This window comes from Medicago truncatula, chromosome 6, assembly GCF_003473485.1.
Source record: "Medicago truncatula cultivar Jemalong A17 chromosome 6, MtrunA17r5.0-ANR, whole genome shotgun sequence".
Classification (NCBI taxonomy): domain Eukaryota; kingdom Viridiplantae; phylum Streptophyta; class Magnoliopsida; order Fabales; family Fabaceae; genus Medicago; species Medicago truncatula.
The window spans coordinates 12157154-12176408 of NC_053047.1; the positions used below are offsets into that span (position 1 = coordinate 12157154).

General features: G+C 34.2%; 1 protein-coding gene across 3 annotated transcripts; it reads left to right on the forward strand.

Moving 5' to 3' along the window:
• The first annotated feature begins 9552 nt into the window (after positions 1-9552).
• Positions 9553-18032, forward strand: LOC25496024 (ABC transporter C family member 10). 3 transcript variants are annotated; one of them, XM_024785949.2, is made up of 12 exons: positions 9553-9860; positions 10864-10996; positions 11806-13867; positions 13979-14299; positions 14383-14469; positions 14666-15250; positions 15505-15669; positions 15780-16074; positions 16214-16428; positions 16628-16933; positions 17009-17399; positions 17702-18032. In XM_024785949.2, exons 3-12 carry the CDS (start codon positions 11834-11836, stop codon positions 17812-17814), a joined length of 4512 nt encoding a protein of 1503 aa, XP_024641717.1. In that variant the 5' UTR covers positions 9553-9860; positions 10864-10996; positions 11806-11833; the 3' UTR covers positions 17815-18032. The 3 variants fall into 3 exon arrangements, with proteins under 3 accessions (XP_024641717.1, XP_039682659.1, XP_024641718.1); XM_039826725.1 differs by lacking the exon at positions 10864-10996 and having other exon boundaries at positions 17009-17072; positions 17160-17399; positions 17702-18020; XM_024785950.2 differs by lacking the exon at positions 10864-10996.
• The last annotated feature ends 1223 nt before the right edge of the window (positions 18033-19255 follow it).

Consider the following 19255-nt stretch of genomic DNA (forward strand, 5'->3'; position numbering starts at 1 on the left):
TTGTTATATTGTAAGATGTTGCAGCAAGTGGAAAATGACAGCAGAAGCTATGTCTAACTGACTTAAGGCTTGCTGAATTTCTGACCACAAACCGGACATCTGACATGCCTGAATAGCATAAGGGCAAGCAAAGAAAAGGTGTGACACATCCTCCCTTGTTGCTGGACATATAACACACGCTTCTGGACATTGCACACCTTTGTCTCGTAATTGGTTTCTAGTTGGCAGCACTCCTCTGCAGACGTGCCACACAAAGTTTTTGATTTTTGGAGGGACTTTTAAACACCAAATCTCGGACGCCTAAGGTAGGATATATCAATTAAATCCTCAACACAAAGCCTATAGGCACTCCGAACCGAGTACTTTCCATCCTTTTCCGCTTCCCAAATAATACGGTCCTGCTAAACCTGAGAGAAGAGAGGCGTGTTTATGATGACAGAAGCAATGTTGTGACTGAAAACTTGCCGGATCAGCGGTTCATTCCATATTTTTAAATTTTCCTCAAGCAAACTCTTAACAGTAAAGTCGCGAACAAAGTGAGCACCTTCAATAGAACCATCAATGCGACCCCCGTTCAATAACCATGGTTCATCAAGAATATGGATGTCACCACTTGTTCCAATACTCCAGCGAGCTCCCCCACGAACAAGGAATCTAGCACGAAGGATACTCCTCCAAACATAACTCGGATTGTGACCGAGATTGGCTGTGAGATAAGATGCGGAGGGGAAATACCGTGCTTTGAAAATACGGGATACAAGATAATCCGGTGTTGTGTGCAGCTTCCACCCTTGCTTACCGAGCATTACTAAGTTGAAAGAAGTGAGGTCTTTGAAGCCCATACCTCCATGATTTTTATGCATAGAGAGTTCCTCCCAACTTAGCCAGTTGATACCGCGTTTATTAGTTCTGCCATGACCCCACCAAAACGAATTCATCATTTTCTCGATGGTATCAATAAGAGTTGCTGGCAATTGAAAAATGCTCATGACATACGAAGGGATAGCTTGAAGGACCGATTTAATCATGACTTCACGCCCTGCTTTGGAAAGACACTTACTACTCCAAGAATTGATTTTATGCCACACTCTATCCTTGATGTAAGCAAAGGTATAATTGAGATCTCTACCAATCATTGACGGCATACCAAGATATTTTCCGGTTCCTAGAACAGCCAAGACCTCCATAATATCTATGATGCTTTGTTTCAAAGGGTCGGGGGTACTACAGTTGAAATAAATTTCAGATTTTGGAAAGCTGATAGCTTGACCAGACGCTTCTTCAAATACAGTAAGAATGGATTTCATCACCTGAGCCTGACTCACTTCAGCCTTAAAGAAGAGGAGGTTGTCATCCGCAAATAAAAGATAAGAGACAGAAGGAGCACCTCGGCAAACACGGACACCTGAAATCACACGTCGTTCCTCTGCATCTCTGATAAGAGATGAAAGCCCTTCTGCACAAATAATAAATAGGCAGGGAGAAAGAGGTTCACCCTGTCGCAAACCTCTCCCTGGAATGATTGGGCCAACAGTCTCACCATTTACTAGAACCGAGTAATCCATCGATTCTACACACATACAAATCCATTGAATCCAATGGTTGTTGAATCCCATTTTGATCATTACCTCTCACAAATATGCCCAGTCCATCCGATCATACGCCTTACTAATATCAAGCTTCAAGGCGACACTACCATCATTTCCACGAGTTCTAAGCTTCATTGCGTGAAGAACCTCAATGGCTACCATTGCATTATCGAGAATTGAACAACCCGGAATAAAGGCCGATTGATTGTCAGAGATACACTGCGGGAGTACCATCTTAAGTCTGTTCGCTAGGACCTTTGAAATAAGCTTATACAAAACATTACATAGCGCAATTGGTCTCCAATCCTTCATAGAGTGTTGAATATTGCCTTTAGGAATGAGGGCAATATTTGTCATGTTCAAGCCAGGAGGGAAGTGTCCCGTCTGAAGCCAATTGCAACATTCCGTAAAAATGTCGTCACTACAAGTATTCCAAAAATGCTAGAAAAAACCTGGACTGTACCCGTTAGGACCCGGGCATTTGTTCGGGTGCATAGATGATGAGTCATTTATTGACTATTTTAATATGCTTTTTAGTTTAGTTTTATTTAGATTTTATTTTATGTTAATATTATTTCCTTTTTAGGATAGTTTACTTTAAATTGCATTTTATTTTATTTCATGAATGAATATTGGATGGATTGAGTCTGGGAGCAAAAGAAAGGGACTTGGAGCCGATTGGATGCAAAAATATGAAGATTGAGAGACAAAAATATGTCTCCCCCATGCCAGAAGCTTGGCACGGCCCGTGCTAACCTTGGCACGGCCGTGCCACCCTCCAGAGTCACTTTTGCTGCTTTTGCTTAGATTTTAAGCTACTCTATTTTTAGCCCGAATGTAATAGCTTAGATTTTAAGTCGAACAAATGCTATAAATAGAGTAGCCATCCATCACAAATAATTATCTTTACTTGGAATTCAATAAGTGACAATTGCTTTTCTAATTAAAGTTCTTTTCTTTTCCTTTATTTTCTTGTCATTTACCTTTATGCTTTCTCTCTTCTCCCCCATGTCTACGATGAACATGAGTGAGTAGACTTCTCCTTGTCTTGGGATTGTTGGATAAGTCTAAATGACATAATCCTAATCAAACCAAGCTCTAAGCCTTAATCTTATGTAACCCTAATTTCTTATCTGAATTCACCGTCTTAACATGGATCAACCATTATCAAACTGTGGAAACGAAAGTGGAGGGTTTGATAATTGTTTATCCATTATTCCAAATATCAATTCATAAAACTAAAGTGGAGCTTTGATATTCGAACAAGTGAATTCAGACAAGGATTGCAAAGTCAGCGAAATAGGCTTTGCAATCTTTGAGACATATAGTTTCGATCTTCAAGGAACTAATAACAATCAAGTCAGCGAAATAGGCTTGGTTGTTAGAGGAACCAAAATCTGATAGTAATCAAGTCAGCGAAATAGGCTTGGTTGCTAGAGGAACATAAGAGAAACTGTCTTGAGAAATTAGGTCTAACATAACATTATAAGCTTATAGTTTTGGTTTGAGAAGGACTTGTTATTTAGATGAAACCAACGATCCCAAGGCTCCTTTTATTATATTCATTTTCAACCATTTGAAAACCCCCAACTTACAATTCTCTTCTCTTCTAATCATCTCTAAAGGTTAATTAAATTGAACTACTCCTTGTCGGAATGATACTCTTTTCATACTACTTCGGTAAGACCGTGCACTTGCGGTTTTATCTCATCAATAGAAAACATAGCTGCCCGAAATTCGTCCTTAGTAAAAGGAGTCGTGAGTGTACTATTGTCGTCGTCCGAAATTGAATACTGGATAACTCCAACAACAAGGGATGAAGCGCTATTTTGTTGCTGAAATAAATCATGAAAATAATTTTGAGCTAACATGCGCATACCATTAGTATCTGTTACTTTGTTACCTGTTGCATCCTCTAATGACAAGATAAGGTTAACCTTTTTTCTCGCTGAAGCGGAGGCGTGGAAAACCTTCGTGTTCCGGTCCCCGTGACAGTACCAATGAGTCTAAGCTCTTTGTCTCCAATAGGCATCATCTTGCGTAAGGAGCCTGCTCATTTTCCTGCAAATTTCTACCAACTCAGCCTGACCCTCACCGAATGAATTGAGACGAACATTGTGTAAACAACGTTGGCTGTCCTCAATATCCTTTTTTAAATTTTTGCAATGATCTCTACTCCAAGCAGATATGTCCTCTGCGCAAATACTCAACTTATGAAGGAGAGCAACATTACCTTGTTGTTGCCAAGAGTCCGTAACAAAATATTTGAACCCAGGTTCTAATTGCCATGCGTTTTCGTAACGGAAACTGCGTTTGTGTAGATGAGGTCGAGTCCCGGGGTTACGGTTCAGCACAATGGGGTAGTGATCGGAAGCTGGGGCTACAAGGTTCGGTTCTCTAACACAGAATTGGGAAACAGATTAAACCACCCAGCAGTAGCTAGTGCTCTTTCTAACCGTTCCTCCACCACACGGGGGGTGCCCAAACTCTTGAACCACGTAAAGGGATAGCCCTCCATCGGAACATCCAGCAAACCGGAATCAAGAACGGATTGTCGGAAGCCATTAATGAGCCAATTGGGTCTAGTTGTTCGACCTCGCTTTTCACTCGCATCCATAATGTCATTGAAGTCATCAAATATGCACCACATACCTGAATATCTACAAGACAAATCATGATGAAACTCCCACGCAACACGCCTACGTCCCCCATTAGGGTACCCGTAGTAGCCGGTAAGTTTCCAAGGACCCAGATTATAATCAATAATCTCAATTGTTATATGGTTATTTGAATAATCAATAAGTTGACAATTAAGAGAAGTGCGCCAAAAGAAAGCAAGACCGCCGCTTCTACCGGTTCGGTCAACAGAAAAACATGAGTCAAAACCAAGAACATAACATAATTCTTCAATTTTTTTACGGTGGACTAATGTCTCTCTTAAAAATAAGAGGTCCGGATTGAATTGCCGAACTAGGTACTTTAAATCTGGAATTGCATTCGGGCTACCCAAACCCCTGCAATTCCAACTTATCAGGCTCATTTTCCTCGACACCTAATCGTCTTCATGATCAATCCCTTTTTGGAAGCAAATTTAGAGATCAGTCGTACCAACATCCAAACAATTAAAACCGTAATTGAAAACTCCACTACCATGACAACATAATTCAAGGATTACCAACCACCGCATCCAACTACCATGTAATCATGAGTCACGAGAAGCTCACATAATGCAATTTTAATTCATCAACACAATTCTTTGAAAGCTAGCACAACTAATATACATGGGGAACAAATAGAAACAACGATCAAATTGAGAAGCAATCTGATCGAACAACAAGCTCTCACAATTGCGTGGCGGCAGAGAAACCCTAGGAGAAAAACAACAAGCTCTCACAAATTGAGAAGGACAACTTGTGTGCCCCAAAAATTGTTCTACAGACGAAACACGGATTGATTAATCTATTAAAACTTTGTATCTATAATATAACATGTAATAAAAAAAAAACATTAAAGATTTCATAAAAAAAAAAAATTAAAGATACTTCTTACATCACCCGAAAAAAAAACTTTCTTACTATATTTTTACTAAAAAATAATAATTTCTTACAATTTTTTTTTTGTACAATCTTAAAATATACTATCTAACAAAATTTGGATGAGATGATGAAAATTCTTTTTCACTTTAACGAGAAGTATTGAGTTCGAATCTAGTCATGACGATCCCTTTTATCAATTCGTCATGGCTTCAACATTTAGGCTTCAATCCTAGGTCACTCTCAATTTCTCCAATATTTTCATGTCTCAAATTTTCAATTGTTTTGTATACATGATACTTGCTTATATCAATACCAATTTTTTCAATTTTTTTTTGAAGTATTACAGCTATAGCATTTTTTCTGTTTTGCGTTTTCGCAGGCACCATGTAATTGTACATCTCGTATTTTCTGGTGTTAATAATATATGCTATTTAAAAAAAAAAAAAAATATCTTTCACTTTGGAAGATAATGGTAAGAAATTTGGCCTATATGTGATCTATGCTTCCACTAACTACATAAAAAGAAGATCCTTGTGGCAAACCTTAACTAATATACTTCAAAATTCAAATCTTCCATGGTCTTGTATTGGTGATTTTAACACAATTCTAGGAAGTCATGAGTATAGAGGAGCATATGTCTTTTCTAGATTTTCAATGGAATACTTTTCTACTTGGACTGACAACAATAGTCTGCTGCATCTACCAACTAAAAGAAGTAATTTTACATGGTCCAATGGTAGAAGGGGAATACACCTTACTGAGAAAAGTCTCAAATTATGCATATTTTTTCCTCTCTTTGGTGTGGAATAAGTCTCAAATTATGCATATAAAAGATAATACTACAATGGTTACTTGGAGATGGCAAGCTTGTCAACATTTGGTTAAATAACTGGAGTGGAATGCCTTGACAGACTTCCTCAACATTCCTTGTCACATTTAACACCCCTTTCAGGCAACAGTCTATGATTTCATTCAAAATTCTCAATGGGATATCCCTCAAGATCTCCAAACAATTTTTCCTAATCTTTTTCAACAGTCTATGAATTAAAGAATTAAATAAATTGAGTGAGATCTTCTGACAAATAAAAAACTCCAAGGCTCTTCTCGTTTTAGTTATAAATAATAAGAAAAATATTGTAAAGAATGAAATCTTCTAAAAATGATTTTTTTTTTAAAGATAAACTTCTAAAATTGATTAAAAACCATTAAACAATGTATTTTGATAGTTTGATCCATGTACAAAGTTTCTTGGTGTTAAATATTAGGCTAAATTCGATATTTGGTCTCTTAATTTTTTTTTTTATTGTTGTTTTATAATTAATTGTTGTTATGTTTAAGTTCTTTATCCCATGAGCTTAGTTCATTTGGTAAGGGACAATGCACAAATATGTGCAGGAGTTGGGAGGGGCTGGGGTTCGAACCCTGGACACCCCACTTATTCATCTTTAATGTGAATTTCTCTAGCAATTAGGCTACTTGACAAAAAAAAAAAAAGTTCTTTAATGTCACCTTCATTAGTTAAATAGTCTCTTTTCTATTAAGGTTTAACTTCAATGTCAAACATGGATCAACATTATAGATGATTCATCAAAAAATTTATTAATTTATTTCATTTTAATCGTATGATATTTTTTCCCTAAAAAAAAATCGTATGATCTTTTTGTTGAAAAGATAACCTTTAAATCATCCATGTCAACTAGATCATTCATTAAAAAATCTAGAAAAAAATTCAGAAAAAAAGAGAAAAAACGTATTCCAAAATCATAGTTTGTTGATGTCATTAGAAAAAAGAATTTAGATTATATATATTTTTTATATCGTTGATGTCATTGAAATAGTTAATCATCGTTAGTTTGATTTGTCATAACTTAAAAATATAAGATATTCAAATTTTTAATTTTAATCAAAATCAAAATTTTATAAAAATAAACGTTAACGCAATAAAAGAGACAATAAAACCATCTTTTCGCTAGTTTGAAAGAAAAAAAATCGATGTTAGGAGCCTACAACCATTGTATTGTGTACATCGTTATTTTAACACCCTAAGGGTTGTCTTATTCTTAGTGATTATTTCACTTCTTTTTAGAGTATCTGTAATAGAAGTATCATAAAATATTTTATATTAAGATGAAGTCATATCTTATTTTTCACTTTATTGGAGAAACTTGACGCAAGAGTTTCATATAATTTTGGAGAAATGATATATGAACAACTATCTATGACAATTTTTTCTCTTATACTCACATTATCTTTTTACTTTCTTTCTCTATTGCTTTAATTTTTGTGCAAATACCTCATTTTCTTTGTAAAATTTTGATTATCACAAAAATTATCACATATATAAATATTCAAATAACACAACTGTAATTTTGTGAGGGACCGTATTAAGCTACTAACATTTATTGGGGAAGTTGTCTTGTTATTTTATTTCTCTAGACAACCACACCTAACTTGATTGAAAAATGTTAAACTAATTACTTTTAAAGGATTCATGCAGATATGATCTAGATATGTTTATTCATGTGAAACATGCATTGATTATTTTTCAATTATCACTTCCCACGTTCATTCCATTTTTATACTTTATCCCATTCTTAAATGAGTATTCTTTCTTCTTTTTCTTTTCAGACACGTTCTATCTTCACAATCCATATGCTAGTTAACCAAAAGCTGAAAAAGGACCTAGTTGCATTGTGTGCACTAAATTGGTTTAATTGGTAAGAAATTTGACCCCTTATTCTTGTGTATGTAAAAAATTCGGTCGAGATGAAAGAATCCTTGAGTGTTCAACAAGTTACTCGACGAAAATTAAACACCGTTAAATGGCTGCAAAAACTTTGTACTCATAGATCATGTTGGAACATTGGTGATGTTGGAAGGAAAATTGAAAAATTAAACATAAGTAATTATACTTTTTGATCTAATGTTATATAAATTGAAAAAATAGAGTGTTGAGGTCCCACATAAAATAAAACACACACATTAGTAGTGTTTAAATTTCGGTATTTAATTTTAAATACTTGATAATGATAAAAATAATAGTGATTAATTAATTTTATTCGTGAATATCATTTTCCATAAATTTAGCTTATGGTGTTGTGATAAGAATAAGAATTCAATTGAATTTCTTATCTTTCATTCATTCAAATTCAATGAGTTTGTTTCCTCCACTTTTGTGGATTTATTTCTTTTGATCCTATCCACAAGTGTTGTTGAACTGATTAATGGATAAGATCTTTTTTGATCTTATCCATTAGAGTAACTGTTGTCACAACTTTTGTGCTTACAAAATCTTTTATATAAACAGAGGACTTCACTCAGTTTAAAAATTACGAGTGTTCTTAAGACTTTAGTCTCTGTTCGGTATTAAAAACATAATCCCTTCAATAATGTATAATAAAGAACTTTTAAGATCATAGTCACTTTTGGAACAATAATGTTCCGTCAGAATTAAGAATGATCTTAACAATATATAAATATTCTTTTAATATTTTCTACTTGCGGAGAAATTAAAAAGTCGAAATGGTGGTATCACCATAATTGAGTGGTCGTAGGCTATATTGATATTTTGGAGAACTCAAAGTTAGAATGGTGGTAACACCATATTTGAGAGGTCTTAGCACCATAATAGAGTGGTAATAATACCATATATTAAAGTGGTTTCAGTATTAAATAGTGATCTTAGTACCATATTTGAGTGTAGGGTGCGTTTGATTTGCTAAAAAATGAAGGACAGGACAGAACAACTTTAGTTGTCCAGTGTTTGATTTGTAAAACTGTTTCAGGTACAGGACAAACTGGAGACAAGGAACAGGACAAAAACTCATATTTTTGTCCCTCACCAAACCACAGCACAACTTTTTGTCCCACGTACAAGTTGTATAAAATACCAAAATAGCATTTTGTCCCTCAAAAATCGTATAAAACAAAAAATTACTCAATGCCATAAAAAATTTGTCCTGTGTTGTACTGTTCTATCGTGTACTGTTCTGTCCAATACTTGCTGTTTTGCAAACCAAACACACCCTAAATCTCAAACAGTTTTCTAAAGTGCATTAGTTAACCGCACAATTGTAATTGTGCTTGTTTTATCCTGGAGGCGGCGTGGTTGATAGTCTGCCTTGCACAATTTTGAGCAGTGCCATAAAACGTTTTAAAGAGAACAACCTCATCGTGACTCAACCTAGTAACAACTTCGATAGATATTCTTTTTCAAAAAAGAATTTAAAAATCCAAATACAGTTTGGAAATCTAAAATCAACAAGTCATAACATTGTGTAAAAAAAAGATATGTTCACATTGCATCTTTTCTTTGTCTACCAACATTGACTTTAAGCTTTCACGTGAAACTAGCTTTGATTAATTTTCTACTTTGTTTCATTTGAGAATTCAATTATATTAAGGGCTCTCTTGTTTCCTTCTGTTTCATATTCCAACTCTCATTTTTCATCTCTTTCTTCTTATTTCTTTCTAAATTTTAGTATCTGAACAGACATTGTTGCATGCACTGAAAGATATGTCAATAGTTTCTTTAGAGAAGTACATTGTTTTTTTTCGTCGTAAAATTAAACTAGTCCACTGCAATTGACATCAGAGAGATTCAAATCTGAAACTTTAAGAGGAGCACATTCTAAAATCTCAAGTCAATAAAAATCAAATCAATCCATTTGATGTTTGCAGAAGTAATCCACTTCTTGTAGTGATACATGGAGTAAACTGATCACATTACAATACGGTACAAGTCTTATTCTTTTTTCTTTACCGGTGTTTGCTATAATGTTAGGGCATATTTTAGTAGAGTAAAAAAAAAACAGAAAAATTTCCCACGAGAGACAAACACATCTCACTTGATTTTAGGTCAAAACTAGATGTGAAACATATTAAATTCTAGGCTTAATTGCACTTTTGGACCCCTATCTTTCTAAAAGTTGCGGTTATGGACCCCTAACTAATTTAAATACAAAACAGCCCCCTATGTTTTGATTCTTTGGCAGTTTTGGACTCTCAGTCCATTGTTGACTCGGTCAACGCTGACGTGGCACCCTAAGTGAGGTGCCACGTGTCAATTTTTTTATTTTTTATTTGCCTTGGGGGTCCAAAATTGCCAAAGAATCAAAACATAGGGGGCTGTTTTGTATTTAAATTAGTTAGGGGTCCATAACCGCAACTTTTAAAAAGATAGGGACCCAAAAGTGCAATTAAGCCTAAATTCTACCGTGTATTATGGGTCAACATTAAATTTTAAGGATTAATGTGAGACTTGCTTTCATTATTTTTTTTATTATAACTTGTCATGTTCATATATATTATTGATTTACTTTTTCTTTATTATAATGAAGTCTACTACTCCCTCCGTCCCAAATTATATGTCACTTTAGAAAAAATATTTGTCCCAAATTGTATGTCGCTTTACAATACCAATGAAAAATTAATGTTACTTTTCCTATTATATCCTTAACTATTTATTACTCTCTCTTCTTTCAATTCCTTCATTGTATCTTTCCCATATCATTTATTAAGGACAATTTTGTAAAACAACTCATAATATCTCTTTCCCACATAATATTAATTACATTTCTTAATATGTGTGAAATGTCCAAAACGTCATACAATTTGGGACGGAGGGAGTATGATTTTTGTCATGTTCCCAATGAGAATTAAACTATATCAAGGGTCTTATGTATCATTCAACTTTTCTATTCCATTTTCTTTCTAAATTAACCAAAATGTTTTTTTAGAGCATAATTGAAAAGATGAAAAAGAACCTAGTTCATGCACTTGTTGGTTGTTTCCATATGATGTTTTCAACAATATTCGTATATAGTATTCTACCTTGAAGTACACAAAGTGATCAATAGTTCAAATTCCAAGGTATAAAGCTTTTGTATTTTGTCTTTTTTTTTACAAGTTTCCGTTTGGATTCTTTCTATGTTTTAGAAATCTTATTATTCTTTTTTCTTATGGAATATTTTCTATGTTTTAGAATCTTATCATTCTTTTTTTTAGGGAAGAATGTTATTATTCATAAAATCAACTTAGAAACTACTATTAGAAACTACTCCTTACGTCTTTTATATTTAGTATCAGTTTCTATTTTTAGTATAGCATTAATTACATATTTCTAAGGTCATGATAACCGGTGTCCCTGGAGCACTGGTTAAGAATACCACAAAAGCAAGTTATTATTAAAAAAAGAATATTTTTTGACATTTTTATGTATTAATTATACAATTTTCAATGCAATAACTACTATATAATTACTTTTTTAGTATCCTTAATTAACCGGAGCTCCGGAAGCAATGTTTAGTATTTCCCTATTTCAAATTATACATTCTAATTAATACGATGTGTATATTACTTCTAAGTCGATATATTTTACTTTGTATTTATGATAATTGTAACCACAGTAATATTTGATAAGATTAATTTGATAAAATTGTCATAAACAAATGTGACACTCATAAATGACCTGATGTGATAATTCATTAGCATTTTCTACAAAAAAAAGTCACATATACCTTTCAGAAAAATTGACCTTTATCTTCGTGTCAAAACTTGTTTACCTGAAAAGTTTTAACTATTCTAATTAAGTATGAACCATTTTTTCTTACATTATCAATAAGTATAAGAAAATTTTTTGAATAAAAATTTACATTATTTTGTTTCTCTTTTGGTTATAGATTTTGAGCAACAAAGTAAAGCTAAAAGATGGAAAACTTTTGGAGCATGATTTGTGGAGACTGTGGTAATGTTGATAATGAAGGAAAACCTTTCTGTTATGATTTAGCACTTTTGAAAGATCCTTCTTCATGCATCAACCATGTGTTGGTCATTTCATTTGATGTGATAGTCCTTACCATGTTGATATTTATCATGATCCTGAAGTCTTCCTCGAGACCTTTTCGAAGTCTAGTACGATATTCAAACTTGCAGTTAGTTTCTGCCATAACCAATGGCTTTCTAGGTTTGTTGCATTTATCCTTAGGAGTTTGGATTTTAGAGGAGAAGTTAAGGAAAAACCATGAAGTCTTCCCTCTTAATTGGTGGTTGCTAGAACTCTTTCATGGTTTAACATGGTTGTCGATAAGTTTATCTGTCAGCCTTCAGATGAAACAACTTACAAGAGCATGGTTGTGGATGTTTTCTGCTCTCATGCTCTTTGTTTCTTTTATATTATGTGTTTTATCCGTGTCTTATGCGATTGGGAGCACCGAACTGTCCCTCGAGGCAGCTTTAGATGTTCTATCTTTTCTAGGAGCAACTTTGCTGTTGTTATGCACATACAAAGCATGTACATGTGAAGTCGATCCTGTAAATGGTGAAAGCCTTTATGCTCCTTTAAATGGCCAGTTCAATGAAGTTGATCCTGCTAGCAATGTAACCCCTTTTTCCAATGCTGGATTCTTTAGAAAGACTTCGTTTTGGTGGTTGAATCCATTGATGAAAACGGGTCTAGAGAAAACACTTCTAGACGATGATATCCCAAAGTTAAGAGTGTTTGACCGAGCAGAAAGTTGTTATTTTTCATTTGTTGAACAGTTAAACAAACAAAAACAACATGAACCATCATCACATTTGTCGGTTTTATGGACAATAATTTTGTGCCACAAGAGAGAGATTTTGATAACAGGATTCTTCGCTTTTCTCAAGGTACTCACACTATCTTCTGGTCCTATGATTCTGAATGAATTTATATTGGTTGCTGAAGGTAATGAAAGTTTCAAATATGAAGGTTATTTATTAGCCATATCAATCTTCCTTGTAAAGATCATAGAATCTATATCTCAAAGACAATGGTATTTCCGCAGTAGACTTGTTGGAGTGAAAATTCGATCTTTACTTACTGCAGCCACTTATAAAAAAATGTTAAGTCTATCAAATTCGGCTAGATTGAATCACTCTGGTGGTGAGATAATGAATTATGTTACTGTCGATGCTTATAGAATTGGAGAATTTCCATTTTGGTTTCACCAGACTTGGACAACAAGCCTCCAATTGTGTATTGCATTGATAATTCTTTTCCGCACAATTGGACTAGCAACACTCGCATCATTGGTGGTGATAGTTCTCACTGTGCTTTGCAACGCTCCACTAGCAAACTTACAACACAAGTTTCAAACCCAACTTATGGTGGCGCAAGATGAGAGATTAAAGGCGAGTTCGGAGGCTCTTGTGAATATGAAAGTGTTGAAGCTATATGCATGGGAAACACATTTTAAAAATGTTGTAGATAATTTAAGAAATGTCGAACTCAATTTTTTATCTCCGGTGCAATTAAGAAGAACATACCATATATTTATCTTTATGACATCCCTGATGTTGGCGTCAACAGCATCTTTTTTTGCATGCTACTTCTTGAAGATTCCTCTGAATGCAAGTAATGTTTTCACATTGGTCGCAACTTTGCGCCTTGTTCAAGATCCAATTGCAAACATCCCAGAAGTTATTGCAGCGATCATTCAGGCGAAAGTTGCATTTGCTCGGATTGTTAATTTCCTTGAGGCACCAGAACTGCAGAGTGAAAATTTTAGGAACAGGTGCTTTAAAGATGACCTCAAAGACACAATTTCAATAAAATGTGCCGACTTTTCATGGGAAGGTAACTCGTCAAAGCCATCACTAAGGAACATAAATTTAGATGTTAGACATGGGCAAAAGGTGGCCATTTGTGGAGAAGTTGGTTCCGGAAAATCAACCATCTTAGCAACAATTCTTGGAGAAGTTTCTAAAACAAAGGGAACTGTAAGTTTCTAGTTTCCTATCATATAATTCAACTTAATGTAATGAGTTTTTCCTTTTTTAATATTATTTTTTATTATAAATCATTTTCTTATTACCTATTTTGAATTATAGATTGATGTTCATGGGAAGTTTGGATATGTTTCTCAAACAGCATGGATACAAACAGGCACGATACGTGAAAATATTTTGTTTGGATCTGAGTTGGATGATCAAAGATATCAAGAAACACTTCAGAGGTCTTCACTGGAAAAGGACCTTGAGTTGTTTCCCTATGGAGACCTCACTGAAATAGGCGAGAGAGGAGTTAATTTAAGCGGAGGTCAAAAGCAACGAATTCAACTTGCTCGCGCTCTTTATAAGAATGCTGATATATATCTTTTGGATGATCCATTTAGTGCCGTTGATGCACATACTGCAAAAAATTTGTTAAATGTAATGACATCATTTCTTCACATGCTACTTATACATGTCTATAGTCATTTTTTTATACTGAAGACGGCTTTGAAACTTTTCAGGAATACATCATGGAAGGACTGAAAGGGAAAACTGTCTTACTCGTGACTCATCAAGTCGATTTCCTCCCCGCGTTTGATAATATATTGGTAAATTCATTCCTCCTTCGGCATTGGTTATCTCATTGTTCATCTTGTTATTTTTGTTGCCAACATGTAACCGTTAATTATAAATTTAAAATAAATTTGAAATGACCGATTTCATTTTTGTAATTAAAATTTACTGTATTTGACTTTATCATATAACTTTACATATGGTTGATCAATTATTTTAATTTCTTTACAGTTAATGTCTAATGGAGCAATACTACAAGCTGGTTCATATCAACAGCTATTGAGCTCAAGCCAAGAATTCCATAACCTTGTCAATGCTCACAAGGAGACTGCTGGTTCTAACCAACTTGTGAGTGTTACTTCTTCCGAGAGACATTCAACTTCCGGAAAGAGTACGCTGGATCGCGTGTTGAAAGAATTTATACCCCCAAGTGGAAATCAATTAATTCAGGAAGAAGAAAGAGAGATAGGAAATACAGGATTGAAGCCTTACTTACAATATCTAAATCGGACGAAAGGCTATATATTATTCTCTGTGGCTTCCCTTTGTTTCCTTTTTTCTGTGGTTTGTCAGATACTGCAAAACTCATGGATGGCTGCTAAAGTTGACGATCCCCTCGTCAGCACATTGCAATTGATTTTAGTTTATTTCGTTATTGGTGTTTTTTCAATAATTTTCTTGTTCATCAGATGTCTACTTGTAGTTGCTTTAGGTCTTCAATCGTCAAAAGATTTATTTTCACAGTTGATGAACTCCCTCTTCCGTGCACCCATGTCATTTTACGACTCTACACCATTAGGAAGAGTCCTTACTAGGGTAAGCTTAATAAACAATTATTTTGCGGGCTTTGTCTAACATCCACAAGTAAATTACTGTTGCATCATGCATAAGTCTTTTTTTCTATCTGGTTCAATAAGTCACATCATATTTCATTTTATTTAATGGTGAAAACGACTTTGTGCATGGCGCAAGACTTATCTTCCTTGTGAACCATAGACTTGGCCTATTTTGTTTCCTATGAAACGCAAGCGAAGAAATAATAATATTCTAACTGATTTTTCCTTGTTTAGGTCTCATCTGATCTTAGTATTATGGATATTGACATTCCATTTATCCTCAGTTTTGCCGTGGGGGGCACTATAGTTCTCTATTCTAATCTTATAGTTTTGGCTGTTGTCACATGGAAAGTCTTGATTGTGGCTATACCAATGGTTTATGTTGCATTTCGCTTGCAGGTAATACACAGATCCATCTTGAAATTATACTACAATGGTGAAATATTATTAAGAAAACCGTCAAGTTTAAGTAGATAATGGTGAAATATTTTTGTTTGTGTTTTAAGCAGAGATACTACTTTGCCTCAGCAAAAGAACTAATGCGGTTGAATGGCACAACAAAATCCTCTTTAGCGAATCATGTAGCCGAAACTGTTGCTGGAGCTGTAACAATAAGGGCTTTTGAGGGGGAAGATCGTTCTTTTGAGAAGAACCTTGATCTAATTGATAATAATGCAAGTGCTTTTTTTCATAGTTTTGCCTCAAACGAATGGTTGATCCAACGATTAGAAACACTCAGTGCAGTTGTTCTCGCCGCTGCAACACTTTGCATGGTTATGCTTCCTCCCGGAACATTCCCCTCAGGTGAGAATTTGGTCTTTATTATCTCTAAAATGTCATTTTTTTTAATATTGTAATTATCCTCAAACGTATTTGATTTTCTCATTGAAAGTACCTTATATATCTTAATAAAGTTTCTAAATGTTACCATCCTTCATTCCAGGAATTATTGGCATGGCTCTAACTTATGGCCTATCACTAAACGGTGCCTTAATATTTGCAATTCAAAATCAATGCACTCTTGCTAATCACATAATATCAGTAGAGAGGCTAAATCAATATATGCATATACAAAGCGAGGCCGAAGAAATTATAGAAGGAAATCGTCCTCCTTTGAATTGGCCAGTTGCTGGAGAAGTAGAAATAAATAACTTGAAGGTAATTGGTAATTACTTTAAAAAAGGAGTGAAGAGTCATTTTGGTTCTTGAGTGTGTGAAGCACTATTTCTATAATCCTAAAATGTATTAGAATTATAAAAACATTCTCGAATATATATATATATCTTTTATTAGTTAGTTCGGTACTCAAAATGTGCCTGATATGAATTATACAATTTGTTTGTTCATACCATACCAGATACGATATAGACATGGCGGACCACTTGTACTTCATGGCATCACATGTACATTTAAAGCAGGTCACAAGATTGGTATTGTTGGCAGAACAGGCAGTGGGAAGTCCACTCTTATCGGTGCTTTATTTCGCCTTGTGGAACCAGCAGGTGGAAAAATTGTAGTTGATGGCATAGATATCTCATCTATTGGCCTACATGATTTGAGGTCACGTTTTGGTATTATACCTCAAGATCCTACACTTTTTAACGGGACAGTAAGATTTAACTTGGACCCTTTATCTCAACACACCGATCAAGAGATATGGGAGGTAAAACAAGCTTACTTTTTTTTTTTCCTTTTGCTTTGCATAAAAAATGCGGACTAATTCTTTATTAATATGAAGGTTCTTGGGAAGTGTCAATTGCGAGAAGTCGTCCAAGAGAAAGAAGAGGGTTTAGATTCATCAGGTACATTTTCAAGTCTCATTGTCATAGCTACGTTAGAAGTTCATTGTGTTTCCAAGTTAGTATTAACTAGTGAAGATTGTTACGCAGTTGTTGAGGATGGATCAAACTGGAGCATGGGACAACGACAGTTATTCTGTTTGGGACGTGCTCTTTTGAGAAGAAGTAAGATTTTGGTATTGGACGAAGCAACTGCGTCAATTGATAATTCTACTGATCTGATTGTGCAGAAAACCATTAGGGCTGAGTTCGCAGATTGTACAGTAATCACTGTCGCACACAGAATACCAACTGTGATGGATTGCAATATGGTTCTTGCTATAAGTGATGGTAAGTTTCTTTTCGAGTTTTACTATCCCTCAATCCCTCCATCTCATGTAACAAAAACATACAGACTAATCAATAGCTTTATAGCCATTTTCTTTAACGATAATAATCCATTGCTAATACACGGACAATGTAAGACTACAAACAATAGAGTTTATCGGACAACGAAACCTACTTATAGATTTTTTATTTAAGATTTTGACCTTGTATAGCACATAAGCGATAACACGTACAATATGGAGCACTTAATGTGATCATTTACTTGTTTTCTTCAAAGAAAATGAAACCTTTGACTATGTTTTCAGGAAAATTGGCGGAGTACGACGAACCAACGAGCTTGATGAAGAGGGAAAACTCGATGTTCAGGCAGCTTGTCAAAGAATACTGGTCTCATTTTCAGTCCACAGAATCGCATTGATGCTACCAATATCTTTCAAGCCAGCACTATTGTTTGATTTGTTTCTCTGACTTTTTCTTTTTCTTTTGTACAAAGACCTAATATTCCAATCATTGTTATGATTTTTTTTATTAAAATCATTGGCATGATTTTATTCCTATAGTTTTTCAGTTGAGAATATTGTAATAAGGTCACTTCATCAGATATAGATCAGATTTTGGTATCAATATTTCATTTTACCATTCAGAGTTCAGACACTATATATACTAATGACCAACATAACAATGAAAGACAATATCATAGTCTTTTGACACTTTTTCTCATGGAATTAGAAACCAAATTCATGCAACATTACACATGACATAAGTTATAACCCTAGAAACCAAATACACCAAGAAAATAAATTAAAAGTTAAACTGAAACACTAGAGCAATTTGGTTGCAATCATTGGTGCAACTTGCAACAGATGAACATAAACATTTTGGCTTAATTGCACTTTTGGCCCTCTATGTTTCAAGAAGTTGCGATTTTGGCCCCCTAACTAATTAAAATACAAAACAGCCCCCTATATATTGAATCTTTTGTAGTTTTGGCACCCTAACTAATTAAAATACAAAACAGCCCCCTAAGTATTGGATCTTTAGCAGTTTTGGTCCCCTAGACCAATTTTGACTCGGTCAACGCTAACGTGGCACTTCAAAGCTGCCACGTGTGCATTGTTTTAATTAAAAATAAATAAAAAAATCACATATAAATTAAAGAATAAAATAAATGAAAAAAAACAACAAATAATTCAAAAAATAAAAAAGAAAGAAAAAAAAGGAAGGAAATCGTGTTCCAAAATCTGATTCTCCCTTTTCTTTCTCTCATCTTTCTCTAAAACACTGATTCTCTCTCTCCAAAGATTATTCATAGTTTCATACTATTAAAGATTATTAAGATATTCTTGCATTATTCATGCTGACACTGATAATATTGCATTTATAACTGCAAATTAACAAATAACTGAGCAGTTTATAATAAATATATAGATGGGAAACGACAAAGTAAGGAAGGAAAAAAAGAATTTATATGATAAATATATAAGGCTATTGGATTGTTAAGGAACAATGGAGGTGTAATTCTTATTCAAGTTATGTATAAGCAACATGCAACTAATATAGCTGCCTTGTTTTGTGCCCTTTATATATGTCAAAGTGCATGTGATATGCTCCTTTTTCTTTTGATAAAAACGAAACTTTCATTTCGTTCAATAGAACATTATTTCATCATCGTGTTTGCATTGAGCTACTCATCCTTTTTTCACTTTTTTCATACTTCTATCAATGAAGCAGGTTCTTGAATCAGTGTTTTAGAGAGAGATGAGAAGAGCTAGAATCAGATTTTGGAACACAATTTCCTTCTTTTTTTTTTTTCTTTCTTTTTTATTTTTTTTAATTATTTGTTGTTTTTTTTCATTTAT